This window comes from Carcharhinus amblyrhynchos, chromosome 23, assembly GCF_965287045.1.
Source record: "Carcharhinus amblyrhynchos chromosome 23, sCarAmb.v2.hapA, whole genome shotgun sequence".
Lineage (NCBI taxonomy): Eukaryota > Metazoa > Chordata > Chondrichthyes > Carcharhiniformes > Carcharhinidae > Carcharhinus > Carcharhinus amblyrhynchos.
Genome location: NC_137346.1, coordinates 19403230 through 19428823, shown reverse-complemented (window position 1 = coordinate 19428823; position 25594 = coordinate 19403230). Strand labels below are relative to the sequence as shown.

At 38.5% G+C, this 25594-nt stretch overlaps 1 protein-coding gene across 15 annotated transcripts in view; it reads right to left on the bottom strand.

Annotated features, from left to right (window-relative positions):
* myo18ab (myosin XVIIIA b) overlaps positions 1-25594 on the bottom strand; it is a 233272-nt gene that overhangs the window by 2463 nt on the left and 205215 nt on the right. For 10 of the 15 annotated variants that reach the window (XM_080210774.1, XM_080210775.1, XM_080210778.1 and 7 more), the window contains 11 exons: positions 24853-24957; positions 23385-23531; positions 21036-21149; positions 18998-19114; positions 15597-15680; positions 11253-11390; positions 8010-8195; positions 6883-7022; positions 6140-6184; positions 3008-3130; positions 1185-2578 (listed from right to left, as the gene is read on the bottom strand). In XM_080210774.1, coding sequence (XP_080066900.1) covers positions 1189-2578; positions 3008-3130; positions 6140-6184; positions 6883-7022; positions 8010-8195; positions 11253-11390; positions 15597-15680; positions 18998-19114; positions 21036-21149; positions 23385-23531; positions 24853-24957 — 2589 coding nt within the window. In that variant the 3' untranslated portion in view covers positions 1185-1188. The remainder of the gene's footprint in view (positions 1-1184; positions 2579-3007; positions 3131-6139; positions 6185-6882; positions 7023-8009; positions 8196-11252; positions 11391-15596; positions 15681-18997; positions 19115-21035; positions 21150-23384; positions 23532-24852; positions 24958-25594) is intronic. The other 5 variants (XM_080210785.1, XM_080210787.1, XM_080210786.1 and 2 more) reach the window with 3 other exon arrangements.

Genomic DNA, 25594 nt, shown 5'->3' with positions numbered 1-25594 from the left:
TGGAGCATATTAACCATGCAGTGGATTTCATCTGACATCATGCTGAACAAATAAAACTCACTAACTCGAGATAAGGAAGTTATAGGTAACCAATTACAAGATATTTTGTGGTGTATTTACTAACCATCAGTAATTCTCTTTTCATTCACTTATTGAACAAAATTATACTCATCGTTTCTCATAAGAATGTCAATGTAATCTGGTAAACACTGACTAACAATGCAGAACTAAAAAAGAGCACTTCTTTGTCTGTATGTTTCTGGCAATGCCACAAGTAGTGAGTTTTATGGTCAGCTATGTCCTTCTTTTGCAGGTGAAAACATATGAGGTTGATAGCAAAAGGGAAAAGAGGATTCAGCAATTTTCACACCAAGAATATAAACTGTTCAAAACACACTTCTAGTATTTAATGTGAGGGATGTTAATGGTAATGAGGAGAGTTTAAAGTTGTCTCAAAAGAAAACAAAGCATGTACTTTTGGCATATTCATTAAGATGAAGTTGATAATTTTGGGAATTGTATGTTTCCCATTTCACAATCCCAGGGGTAATTATAATCTATCACGCTGGCAGGAAATGAATGGACCTATTTGCACCTTATCTGATTTTACTCTCTGGTGACAATAATAGAGAGCAAGATCAGGTGGAGTAGAAAATAGAGTGGCCATCCCAAACTCACCTTTTTACTGCCTGCGAGATTAGGTTAAAATTAACCTCACCTTTGATCAAGCACTTCAATATTGGCACTTTGAAATAAAGTCCCCTAACTTTATTTGCCCTAACTTCAGAAGTACACCCGATCATGAGACATTTTTTTCAATTTTCCACATTAGCCACTCAGTAGCCTCTCTGAGAAAATGAATTCAAACCAAATTGTGGCGAGATTCTTGCTGTCCACCATACCCATTAAGAATGATCAAAAATCTTAAATTTATTTGGCATAAGACTCAGTCAATAGGCAACTTTCATCCCATGAATCAGGCTGGATTTGTATCGGGTTTCGCATTCAATCCATTGTATTACCCAGCTGTGTTTTACATGACATTACTATTGTTACAGAACACAATGTTTACAGCATAAACCACTTATTTTTACAACTTTAGTAAGTTTCAGTTAAGAGAAGTGAGCTAACAATAGTCATGCATCTTCATGCTACACTGCACACAATGCTTCAGATAAACCTACTTCACTAGTCACTTTCTGGTCTGTACAGGTACTTCATCATCACACTGTCTACTTGCTTTATTTTACTCTTGTCACTTCTTTTTGTTTTCTTTCCAGACTTTTCATCAGTTTTGCTTTCTTTACCATCTTCATCTTCTGAATTAGATTTTCTGTTTTTTCTACCTCGTTTGACACTGTTCATACTTCGATATGAAACTGTGGAGCCTGAAGAGGAGGAACTGGAAGATGATTCTGATGACTCTGAGTCACTTTCCTTCTTTTTGGATTTCTTCTTGGACTTCTTAGAGTGTTTCTTGGAGCCTTTCTTTCTTTGCTCCTTTTCAGATTCAGAAGACTCTGAATCTGAACTTTTACTTTTCTTGTTTTTGCTTTTCTTGCTTTGTGACTTACTGAAATCTAAAGAGGATGATGATCTCTGGAGGTTGGATGGCTGCTTATTTAGTTCTTCCTCATCCTCTTCAGAGTCTGGGTCAAGACTTTTTCTTTTAAATGTAATTGGTTTATAATTCAGAACTTCATTAATGGCAGCTTCTAAATCAGGATCCATGTAATTCCTGTGAGCCACAGGCTTGACATTAGAACTATCTGGTTGCATATCATCTGAAGCAGATGATCTAGGTCTGGGAGGAACACTAAAACTGCGCCCTACGGAATGCTGACTATATGATGACCTTTCACTTAGCACAACACTAACAGCAGGATCATCATCATCCAACTCGCCCAATCTACTCTTTGTGAAAGACAATCTTGAATCTGTACGACTACTAAGTGTAGGGCTTTGCAATCCTATTTCTGATCTACGGTTCAGCAAAGGGCTAACTGGACTGAACAAGTCACTGTGATTGTCATCAAGTCGTGAAAGACTTCGCCTCAGACTTGATGGAGGACTGGTTATAGCAAAACTCACGGATGATCTGACATCATCATCAGCCTCCAAGTCCCGTCTTGTGGAAACACGGCTTACAGGGACTGATACAGTAGAAGCTTTGTCAAAGTCAGGACTGGTCACAGCCCATCTCCTGTCTAACCCTTTCCTAGCTTTACTTGTGGCTTCTGAATATGCCTGAGAAATAACAGATCCCCTATCATCCAAGTCATCAGCTCCTTTCGATTTTTTCCATGATGCAACAGAGAAGTTGTCACTTAAGCTGTCTGAACTGGTGGTTTTCTTTGTTCTTCGGAATGACCTATCTGGTGACATTGACCGTTCTTTACTGAGTGCTGTCAGAAGGGAATCATTATTGCTTTTACCACCAAGAGAATCTTTCATATTCCCTCTTTTACGATAGCTGAGAGAACTCATTACAGAAACTGGTCTACTGTCCTCCACTTCTTTCCCTTCTTTTAATTCTTTCCCTTCCTTCCCCTCTTTCAGGTCCAAACTAACAGAAAATCTGGTTGATGGACAAACAAGAAACAAAGAGAAAGAAAATCAAATTAAATGAATTATAAAAAAGCATACATAGAATAAAACCGATCAACAGCAGTAATGAACAATACAAGGAAAAGAAAAAGCAAAGGCGCACAAAAATATTATTTGAACTAGATGTTGTGATGGGTTCAATTTATGAGAAAAGTGGGAGGCATATGGGTAAAAAAGTTTTGTTCTAAATTGCTAATTTTAGCTCTTCTACCAAACGTCTTTGAAACTTTACCGATATACACAGACACATACATTACTAGAAAAATATGAGGAGGCCATCTTATTTTTTCATTTTATTAAATTATGCAAAAGTAATATTCAATCTGATATTCTACTAATACTAATATATAGTTATGTAAATTTTGGAATGGAAGCTACTGGCAATTTATGTTCTACTAACCTTGAGCTTTTTAGGCTTCCATCATCTGAATATGTTTTGCTGGAGCCTTTGTTCTTTGACAGCCAGGATTTGACACCATCCACTCGCTCGTCGACTTCAGAGTCTGTGTCTGAATCACCTTCGCTGTTCCAAGGCATGCATTGAAAAGACGTGTTTTAATGTTTATGAATCTCTCTTTGAGGACTGATAATGCATTCAGGTTACAAAAAAGACAGAACAGAGCACTCACACCAGAGCGAGGTGACCAAATATAAAAAAAAGATCATTTACCAGCTCTCTGTTAGTAGTTATTGTTTGCATTACTTCACACATTCGGATTTTTACTTTAAAATGTCAGCTGCAGTTAGTAGAAGTAATAGGACAATCTCCAGATATACTTATAACTATAAATTGTATGAAGACAGGCATTTAATAAATCAGAACTCTGATAGAAACAATTTATTTGTTTCTCCACTGATCTGTAGGAACCATAATTTGTCAGCAATATTATAATGAACGAGAAGTTATACCCCCATTTCCTTTCAAAGTGTATTCTCTTTATCCCTCTTGAAACATTGTCCAAATAACTATCATTCATGTGTCAGCCTTAATAATAGAGTTGGTAGGTTGTTTGCGCATTAGGGCATGATCAGTAAGCTAAATTCTTTCCTCACCACATGTTCGCACTTTCACGTCCATCAGGAGTCACAGTGTAACTAGGAGAAACTGGTAACCTGGTTGAGATTGCCTATTCAAATCCAGAGGTTAATTGTCCCAGCTAGTTCAGCATAGATCAAAAATCAAAGTTGGGTTATTTCTATTCTGAATAGCCAAGGTACTTAACATGTATATCTGCAAAGTCATCAAATATGATTGTTGCGTAACATTTCTAATATTTGTTCACCTTCCACGAACTTGATGATTTTAACCACATAGCCTCACTATGATTCTTTATATCCCCTGTCTTGAGAGCTATCTGATAAAAACAGGTTGGTAACAGCAGTGGACAATTATTTGGATACTCCCAGTCAGTACTGTCATTTTCAAGTAGTTACTTGAGTTCAACCAAACAGTATCCTTTAAAGATGATGGCCTGGATTTCCAAGTTGGGTTGATTTGGAAGTCCTTTCAAAATGGAGGTTGGTCTCAATTCCAGGAATCATAGCCCCATTCCAGGATTGCTTAATTTTCAGAAGCACCTTTAAAGTGTGCAGGCTGGTACCTGTCAGAAGAATGCACCCAGCACTCTGACTTGGCCAGCTCCATTGCCGAGATGGGCATGTTGTACTCCTCTGCAATTTTCATGGAGTCCAGCCAGGTTTTTAAAGGGTAGTGGTTCACTGCCCATTGGAGGAATTGAAAGGACATCTTAAAAAGCAAGTTCAAAATATCCCCCTTACACCCCCATGCCAGGCTCTGTCCGACCATTCATCCCTAGTCCCTCATGTCCCCCAATGTCAAGCTCTGCCCTATTAGCCACACCTTCATGACCCTCCTTTTCCCCAATGCCGAACTCTGGTACTTCCACACTCACAGGTCCCAGAACATGTAGTAAGTCAACAAACACTATATTGTATAGTAGTATGCTTTTTCAAAACATTTTGCAGTAGTGTAATCCATTTACAACTTTCTCGGAAAAGAAACTTAGACCGGCCTAATAAAAGTAACAATCATCTAGTCACTGAAGTTTCAAAAATGACAAAGCCTTGAAACCACTTAACTGTGTCAACAAACATTATGATCGCACAGACCAGATAGATTAAGCTGTCAATTAAACAATGTTTCCTCCGGGGAGCGGCTTTTCTAGTATTCTAATAATTACAGCTATTAAAATACAAGAATACCTACATGCGACAAGGTTGAGTACATTCCACAATAAACGAGATGTACTCTGGAAGGAATTTACTTAAATTAATTGAGAATTATGCAATATTTGCCCCGATCTTCTAGATTAAAAGGAGAGTTCTTAACCCAGTGTTATTGACCTGTAAAAGTCAGCTACTTATTTTTAAACATTTTCTTGCGATCAAAGTAAGGAATGCTTTATTGGAGAGTTAAATACTTCCCATTTTAGGCATCGACCATTACTACACCCAAGTTTGGTACAGAAGAGATCAGTTAACTGCACTAATTTGCAAAAATTTTCCTCCATAAGCCAAAACAATTCCGTAGCCAATCAGCATATTTTTCAGGAGATGCTGAATTATGTAATGTTTTGTGCATCATACTCACATCCACTAGGAACTACTTTAGCAAGATTATCTAAAAACTTACTCTACAAAGGACCCTTACAGCAAAAGACAGAAAACGTTATAACATCAACACAGGCTGAATTTGAACAAAGGTTACAAGAGATGAAAAGCCTGTTTATCACCCTCCGTGTCAGTCAGTTCCTCCAAGTTCATTTTACAAGGCACTTAATAAGATGATAGGCAATTTCTGATGAACTACCATGGTTCAGAGCTTAAAAGATGGAGGTCTTTGTAGTTAATTGAATTTTTTTCCTCTTTAAAAATTATACTACAATTAACAAATAAATTAAGTATTGAAATAAGCGTCTTCATAAATGATACCATTACATTAATAATTCATCAACTGCACAAATATAACTTATCAGTTGTGATTTTTTTTTAAAACCTCAAGGTGTACCATGCATAATGGCACCAAAATTCCTGTCACTTCACTGCAGTTTAAAACTATTAGTTGTGAGCACTGTTGGGAAAACTTAATTACAACTGGTGTCACACTCAATTAATGTCGTTGGTGATAATTCATTAAACGCCACAGAATTACAATACAGTATGCAAAAGGTTTTTACTAGCAGACATTAATATCCTTCATGGTAGAGAGACTCTGTGGATCACTATTAAGACAAAAGTACATTCATCTTCACTTGTTGTAACTTTCTTCACAGGCTGACGTCCTTGGAATTGACAAAATTATTCAATTGTATAAGCTAAATAAATCAATCTATATGGAACACTTCTTGAAAAAAAGCAGGGATCTTATTTCGTAGTTATTTTGGTTCATACACGCATGCATTCTTCTGCTTTACAAGTGATGCCATGCAGGTAGGAACCGAACATAAAAGTTAGGGTCATGCTTAGGTTAGATTGGGATACATGTCTGAAGTGATTCCGATAGGGTTCTCACATTTTATTCTTTCTTTTCTGATACTTTGTCACCATATCTTGCAAACTGCAAATAAAAATAAACACAACAAAGCCCAAAAATAAACACCAGTTTGGGGGTGGGGTAGGGATAGATGAATTGATACACATGGAAAATATATACAGGAATATGCTATTACAAATAAAGACATTAAAAGATGAAGAAAATGAAGACAATCGTAATCTGCAAATCGTAGATCCAATGAAATCACCATCGTTTTAATGAAGAAAGTGCACTGATCTGTATATCTGAAGTCAAAACTAACTTGAAAATCTTCACATTAGCTGATTAGCATTTTGCTTTCACAAAATACACCATGAATTTCTACGGCACATTTTTATATCAACTGCAAATTACTTAGCATCTTCCACTTACTCCTTTGAAAATTAATTTCTGAGCATCAGGCAGCAGCACTATAGAACAATGCTGCACAATAATTGTTACTGAAAACACAGGCTAGAATTTTGCCTCACATTTTGTGCATATGATTTATTTTACACATAATGCAGCTAAGCACGATTTGAAGAGTTGTCTACAATGTTATTCTGAAGGTCATGCAAACAAGCATTGAAAATTAAGTATGCCTAAAATTTCATAGTAGATAGAGTAGGATGGGAATATCTTTTATATTTTTTGCACATCTTTCAAACAACTTTTAGCTCAACAGGTATCAGCAAAATTATGAAAAACAAAAATTGAAAACGTGTCCATGATGCACATCATACCTGTTGATAAGATCTTCATTTTCATCACTTTCCATTTCATCTTCAATAGCTGCTTGCAGATCTCCAATTCTTTTAAAAGCAAGTTTAAGGTCAGATTGTAGACTCTGATTTGCAGCTTCAAGACTCTCGATATCCATTTCCTATAAAACATTACAATATATTTAAAAAGGGAAAAGAACTTTCCTTACCTGCTACATAAAAGCCGCTATTCAAAGTGCACCTGAACAAGGGCTTAAGTGCAAAGAGATAACCAAAAGAGAAAATATAGGAAAATCTCAGCAGGTCTGGCAGCAACTGTAAGGAGACAAAAGAGCTGACGTTTCAAGTCCAGATGGCCCTTTGTCAAAACTTTGACAAAGTGTCATCTGAACTTTAGCATGGCCAATGCATCTAACTAGCATGTCTTTCAGAGGAAACCCGAGCACCAGGAGGAAACCCATGCAGACATGGGGAGAACATGCAGACTCAGCAGAAACAGTGATCCAAGCTGGGAATTAAACCCAGGTCCTTGGAGGTGAGAGGCAGCAGTACTAACGACATGGACTGCATCATACAATATCATCAATTCTTCAGGTTCATTGAAAGAATGTCCAACCGGATGAAGCACTAGAGGCCCTTTTATAATCTACAGAACTACATCCCAGCCTAATATGTTATTATGGAAATAAAAAAAAATCTAGCAAGTTGCAAGGAATGTTAAGAAAATTAATATCTACATGCAGCATAGAGACAAATCAGATTTAATTTTAGTGCTTTTAGCTGCATGGCTCAGTGACTGCAAATGCCCTTATAGTACAATTAGTCACCAAAAGTATCTGGGGACATTCTGCAGTGCTTGTCTGAGCTCGCTCTCCAATATATAACATGCATACATGCAAATATACATGTTATTCCTCCTTAAAATAGGCAGTTTAGGAAAATAATTTAGCTACACCTTTGTTAACACTGTTCAATAGCAAGATTCCAATAGCTGCATTTTATTATGGATTATAATAGTGAATCTAACAACAAGAAAGATGAAACATATGGCACTTCCCTATTTCTTTGCACAAATGCAGGATTATTTATACTCTTTTTCATTATTAAGTGAAGATCATGAAAAAATGAGTTGCCACATGTGCACTTACTAGCTCATGTCTTTTGCGGCTGGCTTCAGCTTCCTTCTTGCTAAGTTCTCCCATTTCTTCCTTTACATCCCTCTGCAGCCGCTGCAGTCGCTTGTTTTGTTCCTTCTCCCGATTTTCAGCAGCTGCCCTCTGATCTCTCTCCTCTCCCAGTTTTTCCAGGTTTTCCTTGAGACGACTAACCAGGGTCTATGCAGCAACAGTGAAATACGGTGAACTACTACTATTGGAGGTACACTTAGCAAGCACTTTCCACGTTTTGGAACATAATTCAAGCGGTGTGGAAAATCAAACTCGTTTATGCAACATCCTGGCACAAATATTACATTAATATGAATGTATATCATTCTCATCGTCATCCAAACTTTCAGAAGTTTTATTTTTCTGATTGAGGGCAAGTCAGAAGTAAACACTTTCGCACATGCAAATTAAGTTTAGCCAGTTTTATTTCACCCCTTAGTTCTGAGAGTCCACACTGAACGTAAACTTATACAGGAGTATTCTGGAGAATGGAAAACAGACAAATATAATTCTATCCTACCTTGGCAGTCCATTGGACACAGTTTGTAATAAAGATCATCAGAAAATAGAAAGAGCAATTCCTGATAAATACAAGCACTGAAAACAGCAGTTCCCTCTCCCATGAAAATTAGCTGATTTTTCTTCCAATAGACTAGATTTGCTTAATGGTAATAGTAATGCACAATTCAAAATTGACTGGGGGGAAAAAGAACTTGCATTTAAAAAGAGTGTATCGCATTTTTCAGATATCTCCCAAATCACTTAACATGTACATTATATCATCAGATGACCGGTAGGAATTAATACTACACTAGTCCATTTAATATCAGCAACTCCAAAAATAATTTAATGGTGGGGCTTATACTTCTTTGCTCAGGTAAGCTAGTTTGATAACAATGTCTGTCTTGCACTTGGAAAAAGATATTAATATACAAGGGTGAATGTGTGATTAACATTGATAATATAATACTCTTTCTCCATTTCAATTTGTGATTTTTGTGTTTGGTTTGAATGATTACTATACCCAGTGCATAAATGGCAAATAATCTCTGTGAAAACAATCTGTTTTTCCATATTTTAAAATGTAAAAGCTTGATCAACAATAATTGTGATTCTGTTAGATTAAAATCCCATGTATGAAGTAATTACTGAATGCAATTCAGAAAAAAGTACATTATTATAAAAGGCCAATCAAACAAACTGCAAGTGTGTTATATTGGAAAGACAATACTTTTAATGCAAATGTGAGTACATTACCTTGAGACATAAGCACTCACTCATTACTGAAGAGATTCCCTCTTATTCTTCTAACTTCCAGTGAATGCAGTCAACCCAATCTCTCCTCATATGACATGCTGCCACCCAGGAATCAGCCCTGTAAACCTCTGCTGCACTCCCTCTCTAGCAAGTATATTCTCTTGTGGTAAAGAGACCAAAACTGCACACAATATTCCAGATGTGGTCTTGTGCAGTGAACTTTTATGTAGCACCTCTCTGAATGCTTTGGGAAATCTAAATACGCAACATCTACAGGCTCTCCTTTATCCACCTTGCTTATTATATCCTTTAAAAAATTTTAAACACAATTCCTCTGGCACAAAACCATGTTGATTCTTCCTGACATTATTAGGATTTCTAAATATTCTGCTACTACCTCCTTAATAATGGATTTCAGCACTTTTTCCAATGAAAACTTCTGACTTCCAATGAAAATTTCTGACTTCTTCCTTTCTTGAATAGGGGTGTTGCAGTTTTCCAATTCGCTGGGACTTTACTTAATCTAGGGAATTTTGGAAGAATACAACAGGTACATTCACAATCATGGCAGCCTCTTCCTTTAAGACTTGAGGATGCAGGCCATCAGGCCCAGGAGACTTGCCAGCCATTAGCTTTCTGAGGGCATTTTCTCTAATGATCACGATTGTTTTAAGTTCCTCCTTCCCTTTTGTCTCCTATTTTTCTATTTGTGGCAATCTTTGAGTCTTTACTGATAGTACAGAACAATTGTTCAACACCGGTCATTTCCCATGATTAATTTCCCAGTCCCACACCCTAAAGTACGCACTTTCACTGCTCTTTTCCTTTGTCCTGAAGCCTACAAAGAACATCCCATCCCAATCAGCCCATCTCACTGCTCCACTTTCTAATATTATTCAGCCTCATTTGTAAGTAGAGCTAATCTTTTTGCCTTTATTATTCACGCTACCAGACTTTATTAAAAGACTGCATCTAGTTTTGCAATCCAAGTGGACGGATACAGCGAAAAGCACAGAAGCAAAATCACAACTAATTATAATGTTGTACGACAGCCACATATCCCATTCTGTTCTTCCTTTCTCTCTCCATCTTTCACCACTCTTTTCCCATGGCATTGCTTTCTGATGATTTCACTCGTATTTATTCTGCAATAGATACTATATTATCTCCAAAACTTCTCACTTGATTGCCTCTGATGAACCCTGGGGCATGATCACGGTCTCGATCACTTCTTCATTTATATACTTCCAGTGGGCAATAGCATCCAGAAACATGGGATCAGATGCACTGACAACATTTCTTTCTTTACACTTCCTCTTTCATATCTGACAGTACAGCTGTGCACTCCAACATCAAGATCTGTTGAACCGTAACTTACTTCGTTTCAGCATAGCCAAAACTGTGTAATTCAACTTTAGCTCATGCAAACATTTAGGTTTCTCCACTTTCAGTTCCAGCTTCCATTTCTGGACAGAAGCACGGAACATTGATGTACTGCTTGAACCTAGGATCAGCTTCCTCTCCCAAAATCAATTCCTTAAGAGACTATCATGCCTCCCTATCTCTGCCTAAATTGTTCCACTTCATTGCAGAAATGCTAATCTACTGCTTTACCTTCTCCATGCTCTATTTCTCTGATGACTTCCTGGCTGGTCTTCATGATTTCTCCCTCTTCATTTAGAAAAATAACAGTTTACATCCTCAACTGCACACGTAGGCTTTGACTTGGTCTCTCACTCTCACAATACCAAGCAATTATTGCAACAAAATTAAAAGAAAATCTATTTGTAGTTGTTTGTGTAAATGATTAACAAACTTAGAAATTAAATCCTGCCATCAGAATTTAAAGTTGAAGTGTTCAGTCAACACTTAACTAGCATGAATTAGATAGCGACGTGAAGAAGTTTGTTTCCTCAATTGCATAAAATGAAAACAAATCTCAATAGATTTTAATTTGTATATGCATACCTCAAGGCGCTTGACCTGGGTCTTCTCAAATTCCAGTTTAGTTTCAAGTTCACGAATCTTGGCTTCTTGCCTGCTCACCAAGGATTTATCTACCATGGACTGTTCTAGGAACTCTAGCTGACTTTGCAGTCCTTGTACCTGGAGAAAGTTGCAAAGAAAGGAGACTATCAGCATGTAAAATAGCCATGTTAATTAAAACCCGAATGCAGCAACTGAAAGACAAAAACAGTAAGATTTATAAGAATTGTATTTCTGCCTGTAGATGGGTAGCAGTATGGTGGCACAATGGTTAGCACTGCTGCCTCACAGCACCAAAGTCCAGGGTTCAATTCTGGCCTCGAGTGACTGTTTTCTGGTCCAGAATCACCATAACCTCTTGGGAAATAAGGAAGGGCAGGTGTTAGTGAGGGATCACTTTGGGACCAATGGCCATAATTCCACTAATTTTAAGACAGCTATGGAGAATGACAGGTCTGGTCCAAAAGTTAAAATTCTAAATTAGGATAGGCCAATTTTGATGGTATTAGACAGGAGCTTTCAAAGTTGATTGGAGGAATCTGACGGCAGGCAAAGGGACATCTGGTAAGTGGGAGGCTTTCAAAAGTGTGTTCATCAGAGTTCAGGGTAAGCACATTCCTTTTAGAGGGAAGGGCAAGGCTGGTAGAAGTAGGGAACCCTGGATGACTCCGGATAGTGAGGCCCTGGTCAAAAAGAGGCATATGACATGTATAGGCAACTGGGATCAAGTGGATCTCTTGAAGAGTATAGAGCTTGTTGAAGTAGAGTTAAGAGGGAAATCAGGAGGGCAAATAGGGGACACGAGATTGCTTTGGCTGATGAGGCTAAAGAGAATCCAGAGAGCTTCTTCAAATACATAGAGGCAGAAGGGTAACTTGGGGGAGAGTAGAGCCTCTGAAGAGTCAACAAAGTCATCTATATGGACCCACAACAGATGGATGAGATTCTAAATGAGTATTCTTCATCGGTATTTGCTGTTGAGAAAGGCATGGATATTAGGGAACTTGGGGAAATGTATAGAGATACCTTGAGTGTAACTATTACAGAGAGGGCGGTGCTGGAAGTCTTAAAGCGTGTCAAGGTAGTTAAATTCCTGGAAACTGATGAAATGTATCCCAGGACATTGTGGGAGGCTAGGGAGGAAATTGCAGATCCCATAGTAGAGATACTTAAATCATTGACAATCAAAGGTGAGGTGCCTGAAGATTGGAGAACAGCAAATGTTGCGCCTTTGTTTTAAAAGTGGGAGGTCTAATAACACCAGGTTAAAGTCCAACAGGTTTGCTTGGAATAATGAGCTTTCGGAGCATTGCTCCTTCATCAGGCTTACCTCCTGATGAAGGAGCAATGCTTCCAGGTAAACCTGTTGGACTTTGACCTGATGTTGTGAGTCTTACTGTACCCACCCCAGTCCAACATCAGCATCTCCACCTCATTTGTTTAAGAAGGGCTGCAGGGACAGGCCTGAGAATTATAAACGGGTGAGCCTAACATCAGTAGTGAGTCAGTTGTAAGAAGGTATTCTGACAGACAGGATCTATAAGCATTTAGAGAGACAAGGGCTGATCAGGGACAGTCAGTATGAGTGGAAAATCATGTCTAACAAATTTGATTGAGTTCTTTTGAAGGGGTAACCAAGAAGGGAGATGAGGGCAGTGCAGTTGATGTTATCTACATGGATTTTTGTAAGGTCTTTGACAGGGTACCACATGCTAAGTTATTGCATAAGGTTAAATCTCACGGGATCTAGGGTGAGGTAGCCAATTTCGTACAAAATTGGCTTGATGACAAAAGTTAGAGGGTGTTTGCAGAGGGTTGTTTTTCAAACTGGAGGCTTTTGATTAGCGGTGTACTTAAGGATCGGTGCTGGGTCCGTTATTTGTTATTTAGATTAACGATTTGGATGAGAATTTATGGGACGTGGTTAGTAAGCTTGCAGATGACATCAAGATTGGTGGCATAGTGGACAGTGAAGAAGGTTATCTAGGATTGCAATGGGATCTTGATTAATTGGCCAGTGTGCTGATGAATAGCAGATGGAGTTTAATTTAGATAAATGTGAGGTGTTGCATTTTGGGTGAACCAGGACAGGACCTACTCAGTTAATGGGGAGAGCTATACAACAAAGAGATCTAGAGAAAAGGTTCGTAGCTCTTTGAAAGTGGAGTCTCAGGTGGACAGGGTTGTGAAGAAGGCATTTGGCATACTTGGTTTCATTGGTCAGAACACTGAATACAGGAGTTGGGATGAAAAAAGGCCACACTTGGAATACTGTGTACAATTCTGGTCACCCTATTACGGAAAGAATACTATTAAACTAAAAAAAGTGTAGAACAGATTTACTAGGTTGCTACCAGGACTTGATGGTTTGAGTTATAAGGAGAGGCTGGATAAACTGGGTCATTTTTCCCCCTCGAGCATAGGCGGCTGAGAGGTGATCTTATCAAGGGCTATAAAATTATGAGGGGCATAGATAAGTCTACATCTTTTCCCAAAGATGGTGGAGTCTAAAACTAGAGGGCATAGATTTAAGATGAGAGGGGAGAGGTACAAAAGGGTCCAGAAGGGCAATTTTTTCACAAAGAGGGTGGTGAGTGTCTGGAATGAACTGCCAGAGTAGTAGTGGAGGTGGGTACAATTTTGTCTTTCAAAAAAACATTGACAGTTACATGGGTAAGATGGGTATAAAGGGATATGGGCCAAATACAGGCAATTAGGACTAGCTTAGTAGTAAAAACTGCACAGCATGGACAAATTGGGCCGAAGGCTGTAAACTTCTATAACCCAAAACTCTTGGTGATTGTTCAAAGATTTAACTTTTATAGCGATTTTCGAAAAGCAGATCAATCGGTAGCTAACTCTCTGGCAGGATTATGGCAGCTTTCAGAATACTCCAAGTTTAGAAGATACGCACAGAGGTAAACTGGTCTGCGGCATTGACAAGGATAGCATTCAGCGTCGCTTACTGAAAGCCACACTTACCTTTGAGGCAGCTCTGGAAATTTCTCAGGGCATGGGACTGCCAGCAATGCTAGACACATTCAGCAAGCTAATGGTAGTGTCCAGGCTGGATCAATTACAGAAAGCAGTAAGCAGAAAGGTGAAAGCATTGGAGCTTTTCAGCTGTGGAGGACTACACAGTCTGTGTTCTTGGACCTGTGTGAGTGTTATTCTAGCATCTCAGAGTCCCTGCAGTACAGAATGAGGCCATTTGGCTCATCAAGTATATACCGATCACAATCCCACCCTATTCAGGCTCTATTCCTGTAACCCCACATATATATCCTTCTAATCCCCCTGACACCAGGGGGTGTCAATTTAGCATGGTCAATCAACCTAACCCACACATTTCTGGATTGTGGGAGGAAACTGGAGCATCCAGAGGAAACCCACACAGACGCTGGGAAAAAGTGCAACTCCACACAGGTGGTCACCCGAGACCAGAATTGAACACGGGTCCCTGGCACTGTGCGCTGCAGTGCTAACCACCGTGCCACCCTGCCATTGATCTGTTGAGGGTTCTGGATGGCTTTTCGGTCTGTAAAGAGTATTCTGCAAGCAAGACTTGTTTTACTTGTGCTCCTGTTTTCATAGTTATTACAATTCTGCTGAGTTATGGCTTAACTTGTTATTTATATAAAGAAGAGCTTTAAACAATGTATTTGAGTGCCTTATTTGTGGTCTCATGTTACTATAATCTAATACTTAAGAGAAGCAGCCCCAAATAAATTCTGCTCCAAAGCCAAAAGTTAGCAGGGTCAGTTCCTATTTGTGAAACAGCCTCATTTTTACACAGTGCCCAAATCAAAGGAGTGTATTTTGAGTATTTGGGTTGTGTTCAGTTTGTGTTTCACAAGCAACAAGAGAAACAGTCAAGATATAAAGATGCTCAAAGAAAATAAATTAGGCTGAACAAAGTAAAACGTATTTGTGACTTTTCTTTCTTGCTCTTTCACACTCCTTTCTTGCAATACTCAAGAAAAAATTCCTGGGAATCGGAATAGGATATTTTACGATTTCAATAATTGAGGTTTCCTTTGTTAGGTAGCTCCTGTTTCATTTTTCTCTCAAAACAAACTTCAGTGAATTTTCTGCAGCACTTGTGCATTTCCAACTCCAAAGATCAATACAAATGGCATTGGAGACTTAGTCCATTATAGTTCATCAATCTTGTCAAAAATATTCCTATAGTCTGTTACACTGGATTACATTGTCTATCAACAGATGGTACAAAAATTCCAGACACAATGCAATATCAAATTATTTTATTGATCAGCATAGTGGTTTGTAAAGAATCTTATTATGACAATGGAATAATTTACGTACCTTCTCTTGTAATTCTTGTTTTTCTTTACTGGCTTCTTCGAGTTGTGACTGTAATTCATTGATCTGGCCCAGGTCCCTGGATGACTAAAGAATTGCTTTGTTTCAGTATCATGTACTTGAAAAGGACTAATTTGCAGAGATATGTGGGGGAGGCTGTGGTGTAGGACTAAACTAGACAGCTCAAAGAGCAGGTACAGGCATGCCAGGCTAAATGGCCATACTTTGTGCTGTAAGGTTCTATGGTTCCATCTCAGTTAAAACATCTTAGAAGCATTTAGATGAGCACTTGAAATGCCATGGCATACAAGGTTACAGATTAAGTGCTGGAAAATGGGATTAGAATAGAAAGATGCTTGACAGCTGGCACAGACATGATAGGCCAAAAGGGCCTCTGTCTGTGCGATAAAACTAAATCTAGTGGCTAAAAGAGGTTCAAACCACATATTTAGAGCTACAAAGGGGTGTTCCTTAGACATCGGATGGTACCAGAGGACTAGAGAATTGTGAGTGTTACACCCCTGTTCAAAAAGGCGTGCAAGGATAATGCAGGCAACTACAGACCAATCAGTTTGACTTCAGTGGTAGGGAAACTTCTGGAAACTACAGTTTGAGACAAAATCAATAATCAATTAGACAGTTGCAGATGATTAAGGCAAGCCAGTGTGGACTCATTAGGGGAAAAACACATTTCACTAACTTGCTGGTGTTTCTGAGGTGGTAACAGAGATTGTTGATAATAGAGGTGCTGTTGATGTGGTACATATGGATTTTCAAAAGGTCTTTGATATAGTGCCATACAACAGACTTGAGCAAAATTCTAGCTCATGGAAAAAAAAGGAAAAGTAAGCATTAGGATAAGAAATTGGCTGAGTGACAGGAAACAGACAGTCATGATAAATAGTTGTTTTTCAGGTTGGAGTAAGGTTTGTAGTGGAGTTCCCCAGAGCTCAGTGGTGGAACAGCTGCTCTTCCTTGTGTATTGAAATGACCTAAACTGTGGTATGCAGAGCATGATTTCAAAATTTGCAGATGATGAGTGTTGAAAGCATTGTCAACTGTGATGAGGATAGTCTTGCACTTCAAAAGGGCATAGATAGGTGGACTGGGCAGACAAGTGGTACATGAAGTTCAATGCAGAGAAGTGTGAAGTGATTCATTTTGGCAGGAAGAATGCGGAGAGGCAGCACATAATGAAGGAAAAAAATCACTCAAGAGGGCGCAGGAACAAAGGGACCTTGGCATATATGTACATTTGTCACTGAAGGCAGCAGGGCATGTTGAAAAAGCAGTTAATAAAGCATATGGACCCTAGGTTTTATTAAAAGGGGAATGAAGTTCAGAGTAAGGAGGTCATATTGAACTTGTATAACTAGTTAGGCCTCATCTGGAGCACTGCGTCCAGATCTTGGCGTCATACTTGAAGAAAGATGTGAAGGCTTTGGAGAGAGTACAGAGGTTCACAAGAATGAAACAAGGGATAAATGACTGTAGCAATGAAGATAAATTGAAAAGATTGGGTCTGTCTTCCTTGAGAAAAGAAAATGAGGAGTATGGACAGGAAGGTGTTAAGGAACTGTTCCTTCTCAGGAGAATATTCAGAAGTAGAGGGCACAGATTCAAAATAACAGACTTGAAAAGTAGACATGATGCAAGGAAAAAAATGTTTCACTCAGAGAATGGCTGGAATCTGGAACAAGCTTCCAGAAATGTTGGTAGAGGTGGGTTTGATCAAAGTATTCAAAAGGGGATTTGTTTGCTATCTGAAAAAAAATTATGGGTGGGAGTAGGTAGAATGCTCTTTCAGTGAGTTAGTGTATACATGATGGGCCTAAATGGCTTCTTCTGTGCTGTAAAGATTCTGTGATTCTGAGGAAGTACCTGAGGACTGGGGAGTGGCATGTGTGAAACCCTTATCAAAAAAGCGTGCAGGAGTCCTAACCACAATCCACTTTGTTTAATAACAGTGATGGCAAAGCTTTAGAACTAATAATCACAAAAAAAGTTAACCAGTACTCAGAGGTTTGAGTTATAAACAGGGATAATCAGAACAGGTTTGTAGGAGGCACATCATGCTTGACTAATTTAATTAAGTTTTTGAAGAAGTAACGCGTAAGGTTGATGAAGGGAAAAGAATGGATTTGGCCTCTCTTGATTTTAAGAAAGCCCCTGACCAAATACCACATAAAAGGTTGGCTAACCTTTGACACTTAAAGATTAGGAGGATCAGTAGATAAAAAATGGGCCAAACGATAGAAAACAGTGAGTCTTAGAAAATGGGTTCATTTTCGAGAAGAGGATGGTAGGCCTCTCAAGGGTCTTGCTAGGATCACTGCCCTTCAGGCATTTAAGTGACCACCATGGGACCGTTTCCATGATTGGTGTAGAAGTCTATCCACAGAGCTTCCAGCAAATCAGAGGGCTGCAGTTCCTCATAGTGCCAGCACCGATAACGTCAGCTGGTGGCACTGCACTAATCAGTGGCCCAGCATTGCGGATGGATGTTAGGCCACAGCTGAGCAGAGGCAGGATGGAGGTATCAAGATCACGGAGTGGGGGGGAGTAGCATCAGCAGCGTCAAGACCTTGAATAAAGTAAAGATTTAAGAATGGGATACAATAACAATTAAAGACATTTGGATAAAATAAAGTTGGAAGAATGGGATGAAAGAGGAACTGATAAGAATGCAGCTGCCTGAAGGGGTTTGAAATGCAAATTAACTTAGAAGCAAGGTAAACAGCTATTTACTTCAGTGGGAAACAACAGAAGTATAGAATTTTAAGTATTAAAGCTGAAGAAGAGATTTGTTCGAAGTGGAGACGTGAGAATACAGTTCAAGTTAATGTGCTAAAAGTCAGGTTTCTAAAGCAAGTCATTTAGACAAGAGGAAATCAAAAGGGAAATACGGTACATCAGTGGTTACACATTTGCACTGGCAGGAGAGGTGAAAATGAGAAGGAAGAGAAGCAGCTGGAAAATTAGTTACAATCACAGCCATGCTCATTGGAAAGCGGGAATCTCCTAGAAAGCAGATTCTAGGCTAAAAGATGCTGACTTGAACACTGTGGACAAAAATTGTGCTAAACGGAAGAAGGTTTCCTAAAAGTAAAGGCAACTTGTGCGTGGTAATTATTTGCTGGATTTAGCTCAAAGTTATACTATATGGGATGACTGTTTTGGGACAAGACATTTCTCAGTTCAGGAATGCAGGAAATTGGCAATGGGGTTAATTCTAGAATTCTTTCCTTGTTTTTTTTAAACTTGTTATTAAAACCTATCAGCTGTTCTGTGACTCTGTTCCTCCACATTTTATAACAAAAATTAGTTTTTTGAGCATAGTTTCATTCTGCAATCCTCCGTCCAGATATAACATCAACTGGGATTGTAACAGATACATTGCCTACCTGGGAAACTACCACTTTGTGTTTCTTCATGAGTTCATTCATATCCTCTTGGTCTTCCTCAAGACGGTTCTGTAGCTCATTCTTCTCGCGTTGTAAACGGCTTAGTTGCTCTTCCAGCTATAAAAATGAAATGCAAGCACAAATTATGTCTGAGCCATTTGTGTGATTCTACCATTCTCGCCGCATTATTTTGCTGCACTGAATGTGTCATGTATACTAGTATTAGGCAGTTTAAAAATCATACTTAGTAACTCTGCAGTCTCCACTCTCTTACTGAAGTTTCTTCCTATCCCAATCATTCTCTGGTGTGTGTGTGTGTGTGTGTGTGTGTGTGTGTGTGTGTGTGTGTGTGTGTGTGCGCGCGCGCGCGCGCACGGTGGTTGGGGGAGGGGGCGCTGGGTGTGACTGGTGGGCAGCAATGTCTGTGGGGGCCACTTTATCCGCTTTCTGCAGCCTGGACGTGACAGGGAGCGATTTTCAGTTTTTTTTTCTCACAGCGCACGCGCAGTTGAAGGCTCCAATCGGAGCAGCAGCGTTTTGGGCGTGATAAGCCGCGCCCACAGTGCGATTCAGACTTGCGACTTCTTTTCCAGACTAAGCATGAATGGGGGCGCTTGAGAGTTTTCCAAGTCAGATCTGAATTGAGCCCAGATCCAGCACTTCGAATCAAAATGGTAAAATCAGGTCCCTTATGTTTTAATTACATTTATTTTAATATTCTCATCGAAAAGGTGAAGATGCTATAAACATCCTTATCAGGAACAGGCTGAGACTATTGTGTATAGAGAGTTATATAAATCGGACCCCATTAACAAAACAAACTTAATTATTAATTCCTTTTTCGGGAGTTTTTACAACATTCACTTGGAAAGAAAATTGCAAGAATTGTTTAATGCATTAAAATAAAACAGTAATATTTTATTATTTGGCAGATTTTACAATTAAATATCAATGCACGGAAGTGCAACTCATTGGTAAAAAGGAATCCATTAGCTACTATCCCAAACTTAGTTTTCACAAACCATTAGCTTTTAATCACTTTGATTCAATTTTTCAAAGTTATCAAGACAGGAAAGTTAAACCTAATCTTTACTTCTGGTGACCTAAATATTGGACGATTGTTTTGAATATTTGTTCTCTCCTCCTGAAGCTGCTCACGTCTTCTCGTAATATATGTTTCCACAGGCATCGATTGAGGCACGGGCCAAGTGTTGCAGGCTAAGCTACATGTAGTAGGGAATGAGTTAATGAACTTTGTAATACTTGAGAGAATGAGAAAACATTTCCAGTAGTCTATATGCAGCCTGTTTTCATATATTTCAGATAAATGTAACTTTGTTTTCGTGTGCCCAGTCTGCAGCGGCCCTTGCTGTCGTACACAAGTTTCAAGTGACCCAGACAGGGAAACAGCAGCTGCTCTTGCTATTGTACACAAGTTTTATGATAAGCCAGCTTGTAGTTAAGTTGTGTCTTTAATTTCGCAGACTTTCGCCTAACATAGTGAAACTTGCATGTCCTAAATATATTCATATATATATTCATTATATACTGCTTATGTGTCATGTACCAACACATTATACATATATATATTATACAACCTGTGAGCATAGATTGTTATACCGGCCCGTTAATTTTAACTCGTCTTGTCGGCCTGTACGTTAGCTAAGGGCTAATCACACACGTCAATTGCGGCCTTGAGATAACCATGAAGAAATGCCGAGGCAGCCATGTTCCCACAATGGATCCAGAGCATCTGGTTTTAACTTATTTTTAAAAAAGATGCTGTATATCCAGTTTACTACTGTCACCACATTGACTAGTTATTGCTCAATGTCATACTTCATTCAGCAACACATTTTACCGGTTTTGTGTGGGAGAGATGGCATCACAGCACTTGTAATCATTCTGCAGATATTTGTAGTTAGTTGTTGTTGAGAGAAATCCAAAAACAAGCACACAACTGGTTAATAAACATTTCTGTATTCATCTGGAAATGTAAACTTTTGCATGCTGTATCAGCTTTAAGCAATACACTTACTGCAATTTTGGCTTTAGAGATATCCTCAATCTGAAGGTGCAGATCTTCCATTTCAACCTCCATGGCTTTTCGAGCTTTGACAGCTACTGCACAGGTGAACTCTGACTCTTCAAGCTAAAAATAGACAACAATTTCCAAAGGACAGTATTAAATTCTCTCATATCAAGTAAAAGGCAAACTGTAACAACTTAGAAATCTCTAAATTAAAATGATGAAATTGAATTGGCAGTTATACAATAAACCATTTTTATACCAAGTTTCAGAACCATGTAATGTTGCAAGGAGCCCAAAATCTGTCAGTCATTATTGTTAAATGAAAGCATTCTCATAGTGATAGCTTATTCTTGCTCCTCTTTACCCTCTCCAAAAAAAACACAAAAGAAAGTCACAGTATCTGCCCCATAGAGTCTATCCCCTTTAAAATCTAAATTTACCAACTACTAAGGATAAATTTAATGCATCAATAAGAAAATGGCTAAGACTTTTCTTTCAACCACAACTGAAGTCTTTTTAAAGCCTTTTTAAAAACAAAACGTACGCAGCAGAATTTTCCACAACCATAACATTTTGGTTAGAAAAGTTAATTGCTATAATGGACGATTTGCAGATTGTGACCAGGTCTCAAACGCTCTCCTTGCGATGAACTGCATATTAGCTCAAAGCCAATTTAATTGTTTTACTGAGTGTAGCATTCTGTCATCAAATGAGACAATCTTAGAAGTATTTTCCCTATCCTTTGAAAACAGTTTTTTTTTGGCTGATCAGAATGAAAGTAAAAATCTCAAGCATTGTGGAATGGTACAAATAAATCTCTTAGGGAATACCAATTATTATTCCCATATATTTATTCAGAGAGCGCTAATACCTGTAGATCTCATAAGACAATCTGTGAGTAAAGCAAATGAAACATTCTTCCATGTTTTGTTTCAAAATGAAAATAAATCTGCATGTATTTGTACAGAAACACACTATTTTTGGCTTATGTGACTTAATTACTTCTCGATGCATTTTCCTTGATTATAACTCTTGGAGCGAAGGGGATCAAAGGATATGGGGGAAAAGGCAAAATCAGTCTATTGACTTCAATAATCATCCATGATCATAATGGTGAAGCAAGCTCGAAGGGCTAACTGGCCTACTAGTTATAGAAAATACTTAGCAGTATACAGAATAAGACAGATTTGCAATGTTCCATCAAAAACATGGCACAAACACCAGCTCCTAATTTTCTTAAATCAAGTCCCTGTGCAAGACTAAACTTGGTAAAGGAGCTGGAAACTGTAAAATTAAGTCTTTTGGTATCTATCTTATTTAGGATTATTGAACTTTCCTTTCAGGTAGGACTATCTCTTTTGAAAGTCATCTTTTGGGAAGATCACGGGTCTAGATACCTACTTATGCTACTTTCCCAATGTTCTGGTTGCCATCTCACTGAAGTTACAGTAGGCACATGAGCAACTCCATCAGATATTCAACTTTTGTATATTCTTTAGGACATCAGTTGTCTAATATTGCAAATCATCTTTCATCCATCTATATTATATCAAAACATAATGGAGCTAATGTGTAAGACAGTGAGAGAACAGATAAATAATAATGAGGGAAATTAAACTCAGATTATAAACGGGAACACTTCCCAGAAAAGGTTACAAATTAGGCGACAATGGGTGAGAGTAAGAAATCTACATATTTGTACTTCAGGAAGGCTCTAGCAAGAACTAAGAGTCACATATGATCCGTGCCTCATCCAAGTAATAGCTATCTTCAACAACAGAGTCTAAGCGCTCCCCTTGACATTCATCAGAATTTCCCCTCACTGAACCCCTGCCCCCATTATCAATATCCTGGGGATCTGACAACTGACCAGAACTTAATTGAATGAGCCACATAAATAATGAGGTACAAGAGCAAGCCAGGGACTTATTATTCAGCAACAATAACTCATCCTCTATCGCTACAAAGTTTTTCTACCATCTAAAAGGCACAAGCCGAGCACGAAATGGAATATTCAGCACTTGCCTGGATAACTGCAACTCAAAACAACTCTCCAGAAGCTGGATACCATCAAGGACAAAGAGGTCTATTTAAATAGCACCCTTTCCACTACCTTAAACATTCACCCCCTCCAATATGACACGTCATGGTTGCATTGTGTATCATCTACAAGATGTGCAGCAGCATATTGCCAAAGTATATACAAAAGCACATAAATAACCTGTGATTTTTACTGCCCAAGACAAAGGCAGCAGATACATAGGAATACCATCATCCGCAAGTTCCCAAGAGCTGCAGCTGAAAATAATGCAAGAAATGCAGCTGAAAATAATGAACAAGATTAGAAAGTGTTACCTGGTTTTTCAACTGTGCGATTTCCCGCTTGCTGGGTGCATTATTCTTGAAGTGATCCAGCATTATTTGTGCATCAGCCAGAAGAGCTTTTGTGCGCCGAAGGTCCTTACGCAATCTCTTTTCAGTTTCAAAATCTCGTTCACTAACCTAGTTTTTAAAAAACAGCTAGTAATATCCTAAGAAAAAGGTTACATATTGAGTCTGTACTGGATTTGAACTTCCTGTGTCAGCCTAAAGATATAAAACTAAAACAATTTTATTGTAAATGACCTGTTTAAATGTTCTATTTTTAGTTTTAACCAATTCAATAATGAACACTTCAAAAATTTATTCCATTAAATTTTGTATACAACAAAATTCTAATCACATTTCTAGAATTTCCAAGCTTTAACTATTGAAATTTATCTAAGATCTAATTTGATTTAATCCACTTTCTCACACTGCAAGTAAAATTCAGCATCTATAGCATTATGGAATTTTGAGGCCTTCCACCCAACAAACAGGATTGGAGTGTACTCTAAATGGCATGGAATGACTTCACTCCCTGTTCCTACTGATCTTCCCCAACATTAACAATTGGCTGGCCACAGGGATCAATAATAGACATAGGACCATAATTGTCTTTTGAGGTCAGTAGTTGTCAAACTGGGTGCATATTCAAGCCAGTTGGAGATCCAGTTAAAAGAAGGAACCTAGGAGGCAATTTTTAATTTATTTTCGTGGATTTGTGAAAAACTGTTCTGCCAGGGTCCATGAAAACAAACTTGGCCACTGTCACAGGGGCCAATTCAATGCTTTCTCTAAGTTACATGGTCAGGTTGCAACTCGAAGTTCACATGTAGGCTATGCTAAGGTCAGCCCCTTTAAGTTATCATGCATGCACGATTGTGCACAAATATTTAAAGAGTTGCATACTTAAAGAAATCACCCCTGTTAGGCCAGAAGTGGAACCAGGCAGAGGCCATTTAGATTGCCTGAACAGGCACAGGGCTGGAGCTGGCGGCTGCCCTGGGGCAATTATTTTCCCAACTCAGCCCGTTAACCCGATGCTATCAAGTTTCAACCCTCAGAAGTGATTGGGTCTCCGGTTTTGACTGTTCAACAGTTATCTCTCTTTGGGAATGGAGTCTACTCCCATATATTTTCCACTAAGTATGCTTTCTTCAAACTTGGCATCAAGGCTATGAGAATTATTTTTTCTTAAACAGAACATACAGAATAGGAAACAGGCTGTATGACCGACTGGTCCATGCTTGTGCTTACGTGCCAGCGGAATTAGCTAAAAGGTCTGCTCTTCCCCATTTCTGATTTTAGGTTCTCATGAATAACAGTTTACCCTAAAATTTTTATAGTTCTACTAATGTCAAGGTCTTAACTACTGATTACGAATGCTGAACACTGACATTGGATATTGAAAAATCACAAATTTTTAAAGAAAATCATTCACGAAAGATTTTATAAACGTTACCTGTTCACTGACTGCAGATAGCTTGCTCTCCAGATCTCTTTTCTCTCTCAGAATTTTTTGTTTCTCATCATACTCTTCTTCTAATTGCAGCTCAAATTGTTTTAACTGAAAAAAGGAACATAAGCAAAATTGTATTAGATTCATTAAATACATTTTCAAGAAAACAAATATATTTCAATTAATTGTTTTATGGTCTTCTTTAATGTAAATTTGCATAAAAGCTGACATGGGGCTGAAATTCAAACAGCTTTATTATCAGGCTTTTGCGCTCCAATTACCTAGTAGAATCTTTTAGATAGTATCCTTTGCAAAATATCACCTCATTGACAGTGTGCTTTCCTTTGACATCAAGGCAGTATTTGGCAAAGGTGGCATCAAGATGACCAAGGAAAGTTGAAATCACTGAATCAGGGAGAACATTCTCCACTGGTTGAAAAATCATACCACACAAAAAGGAAGATTGCTGCAGCTGTTGGAAGCCAAATCATCCAAGTCCCAGGACATTGCTGCAAAAGCTTCTCAAAATAAAATCCTAAGCCCAACCACCTTTAGCTGCCTTATCAACGAGCTTCCCTTCATCATTAAGTCAGGAATGGGAATGTTCACTGATGAGTGCAGTGTTCAATACTGTGCACACCTCCTTACCATCCAGATATGAACCTATATCAACACCAGCTATATGGAATTAAGTCACTGGATAAAAATCCTCAAACTGTCTTCCCAGCAGTACAGGTGTACCTGT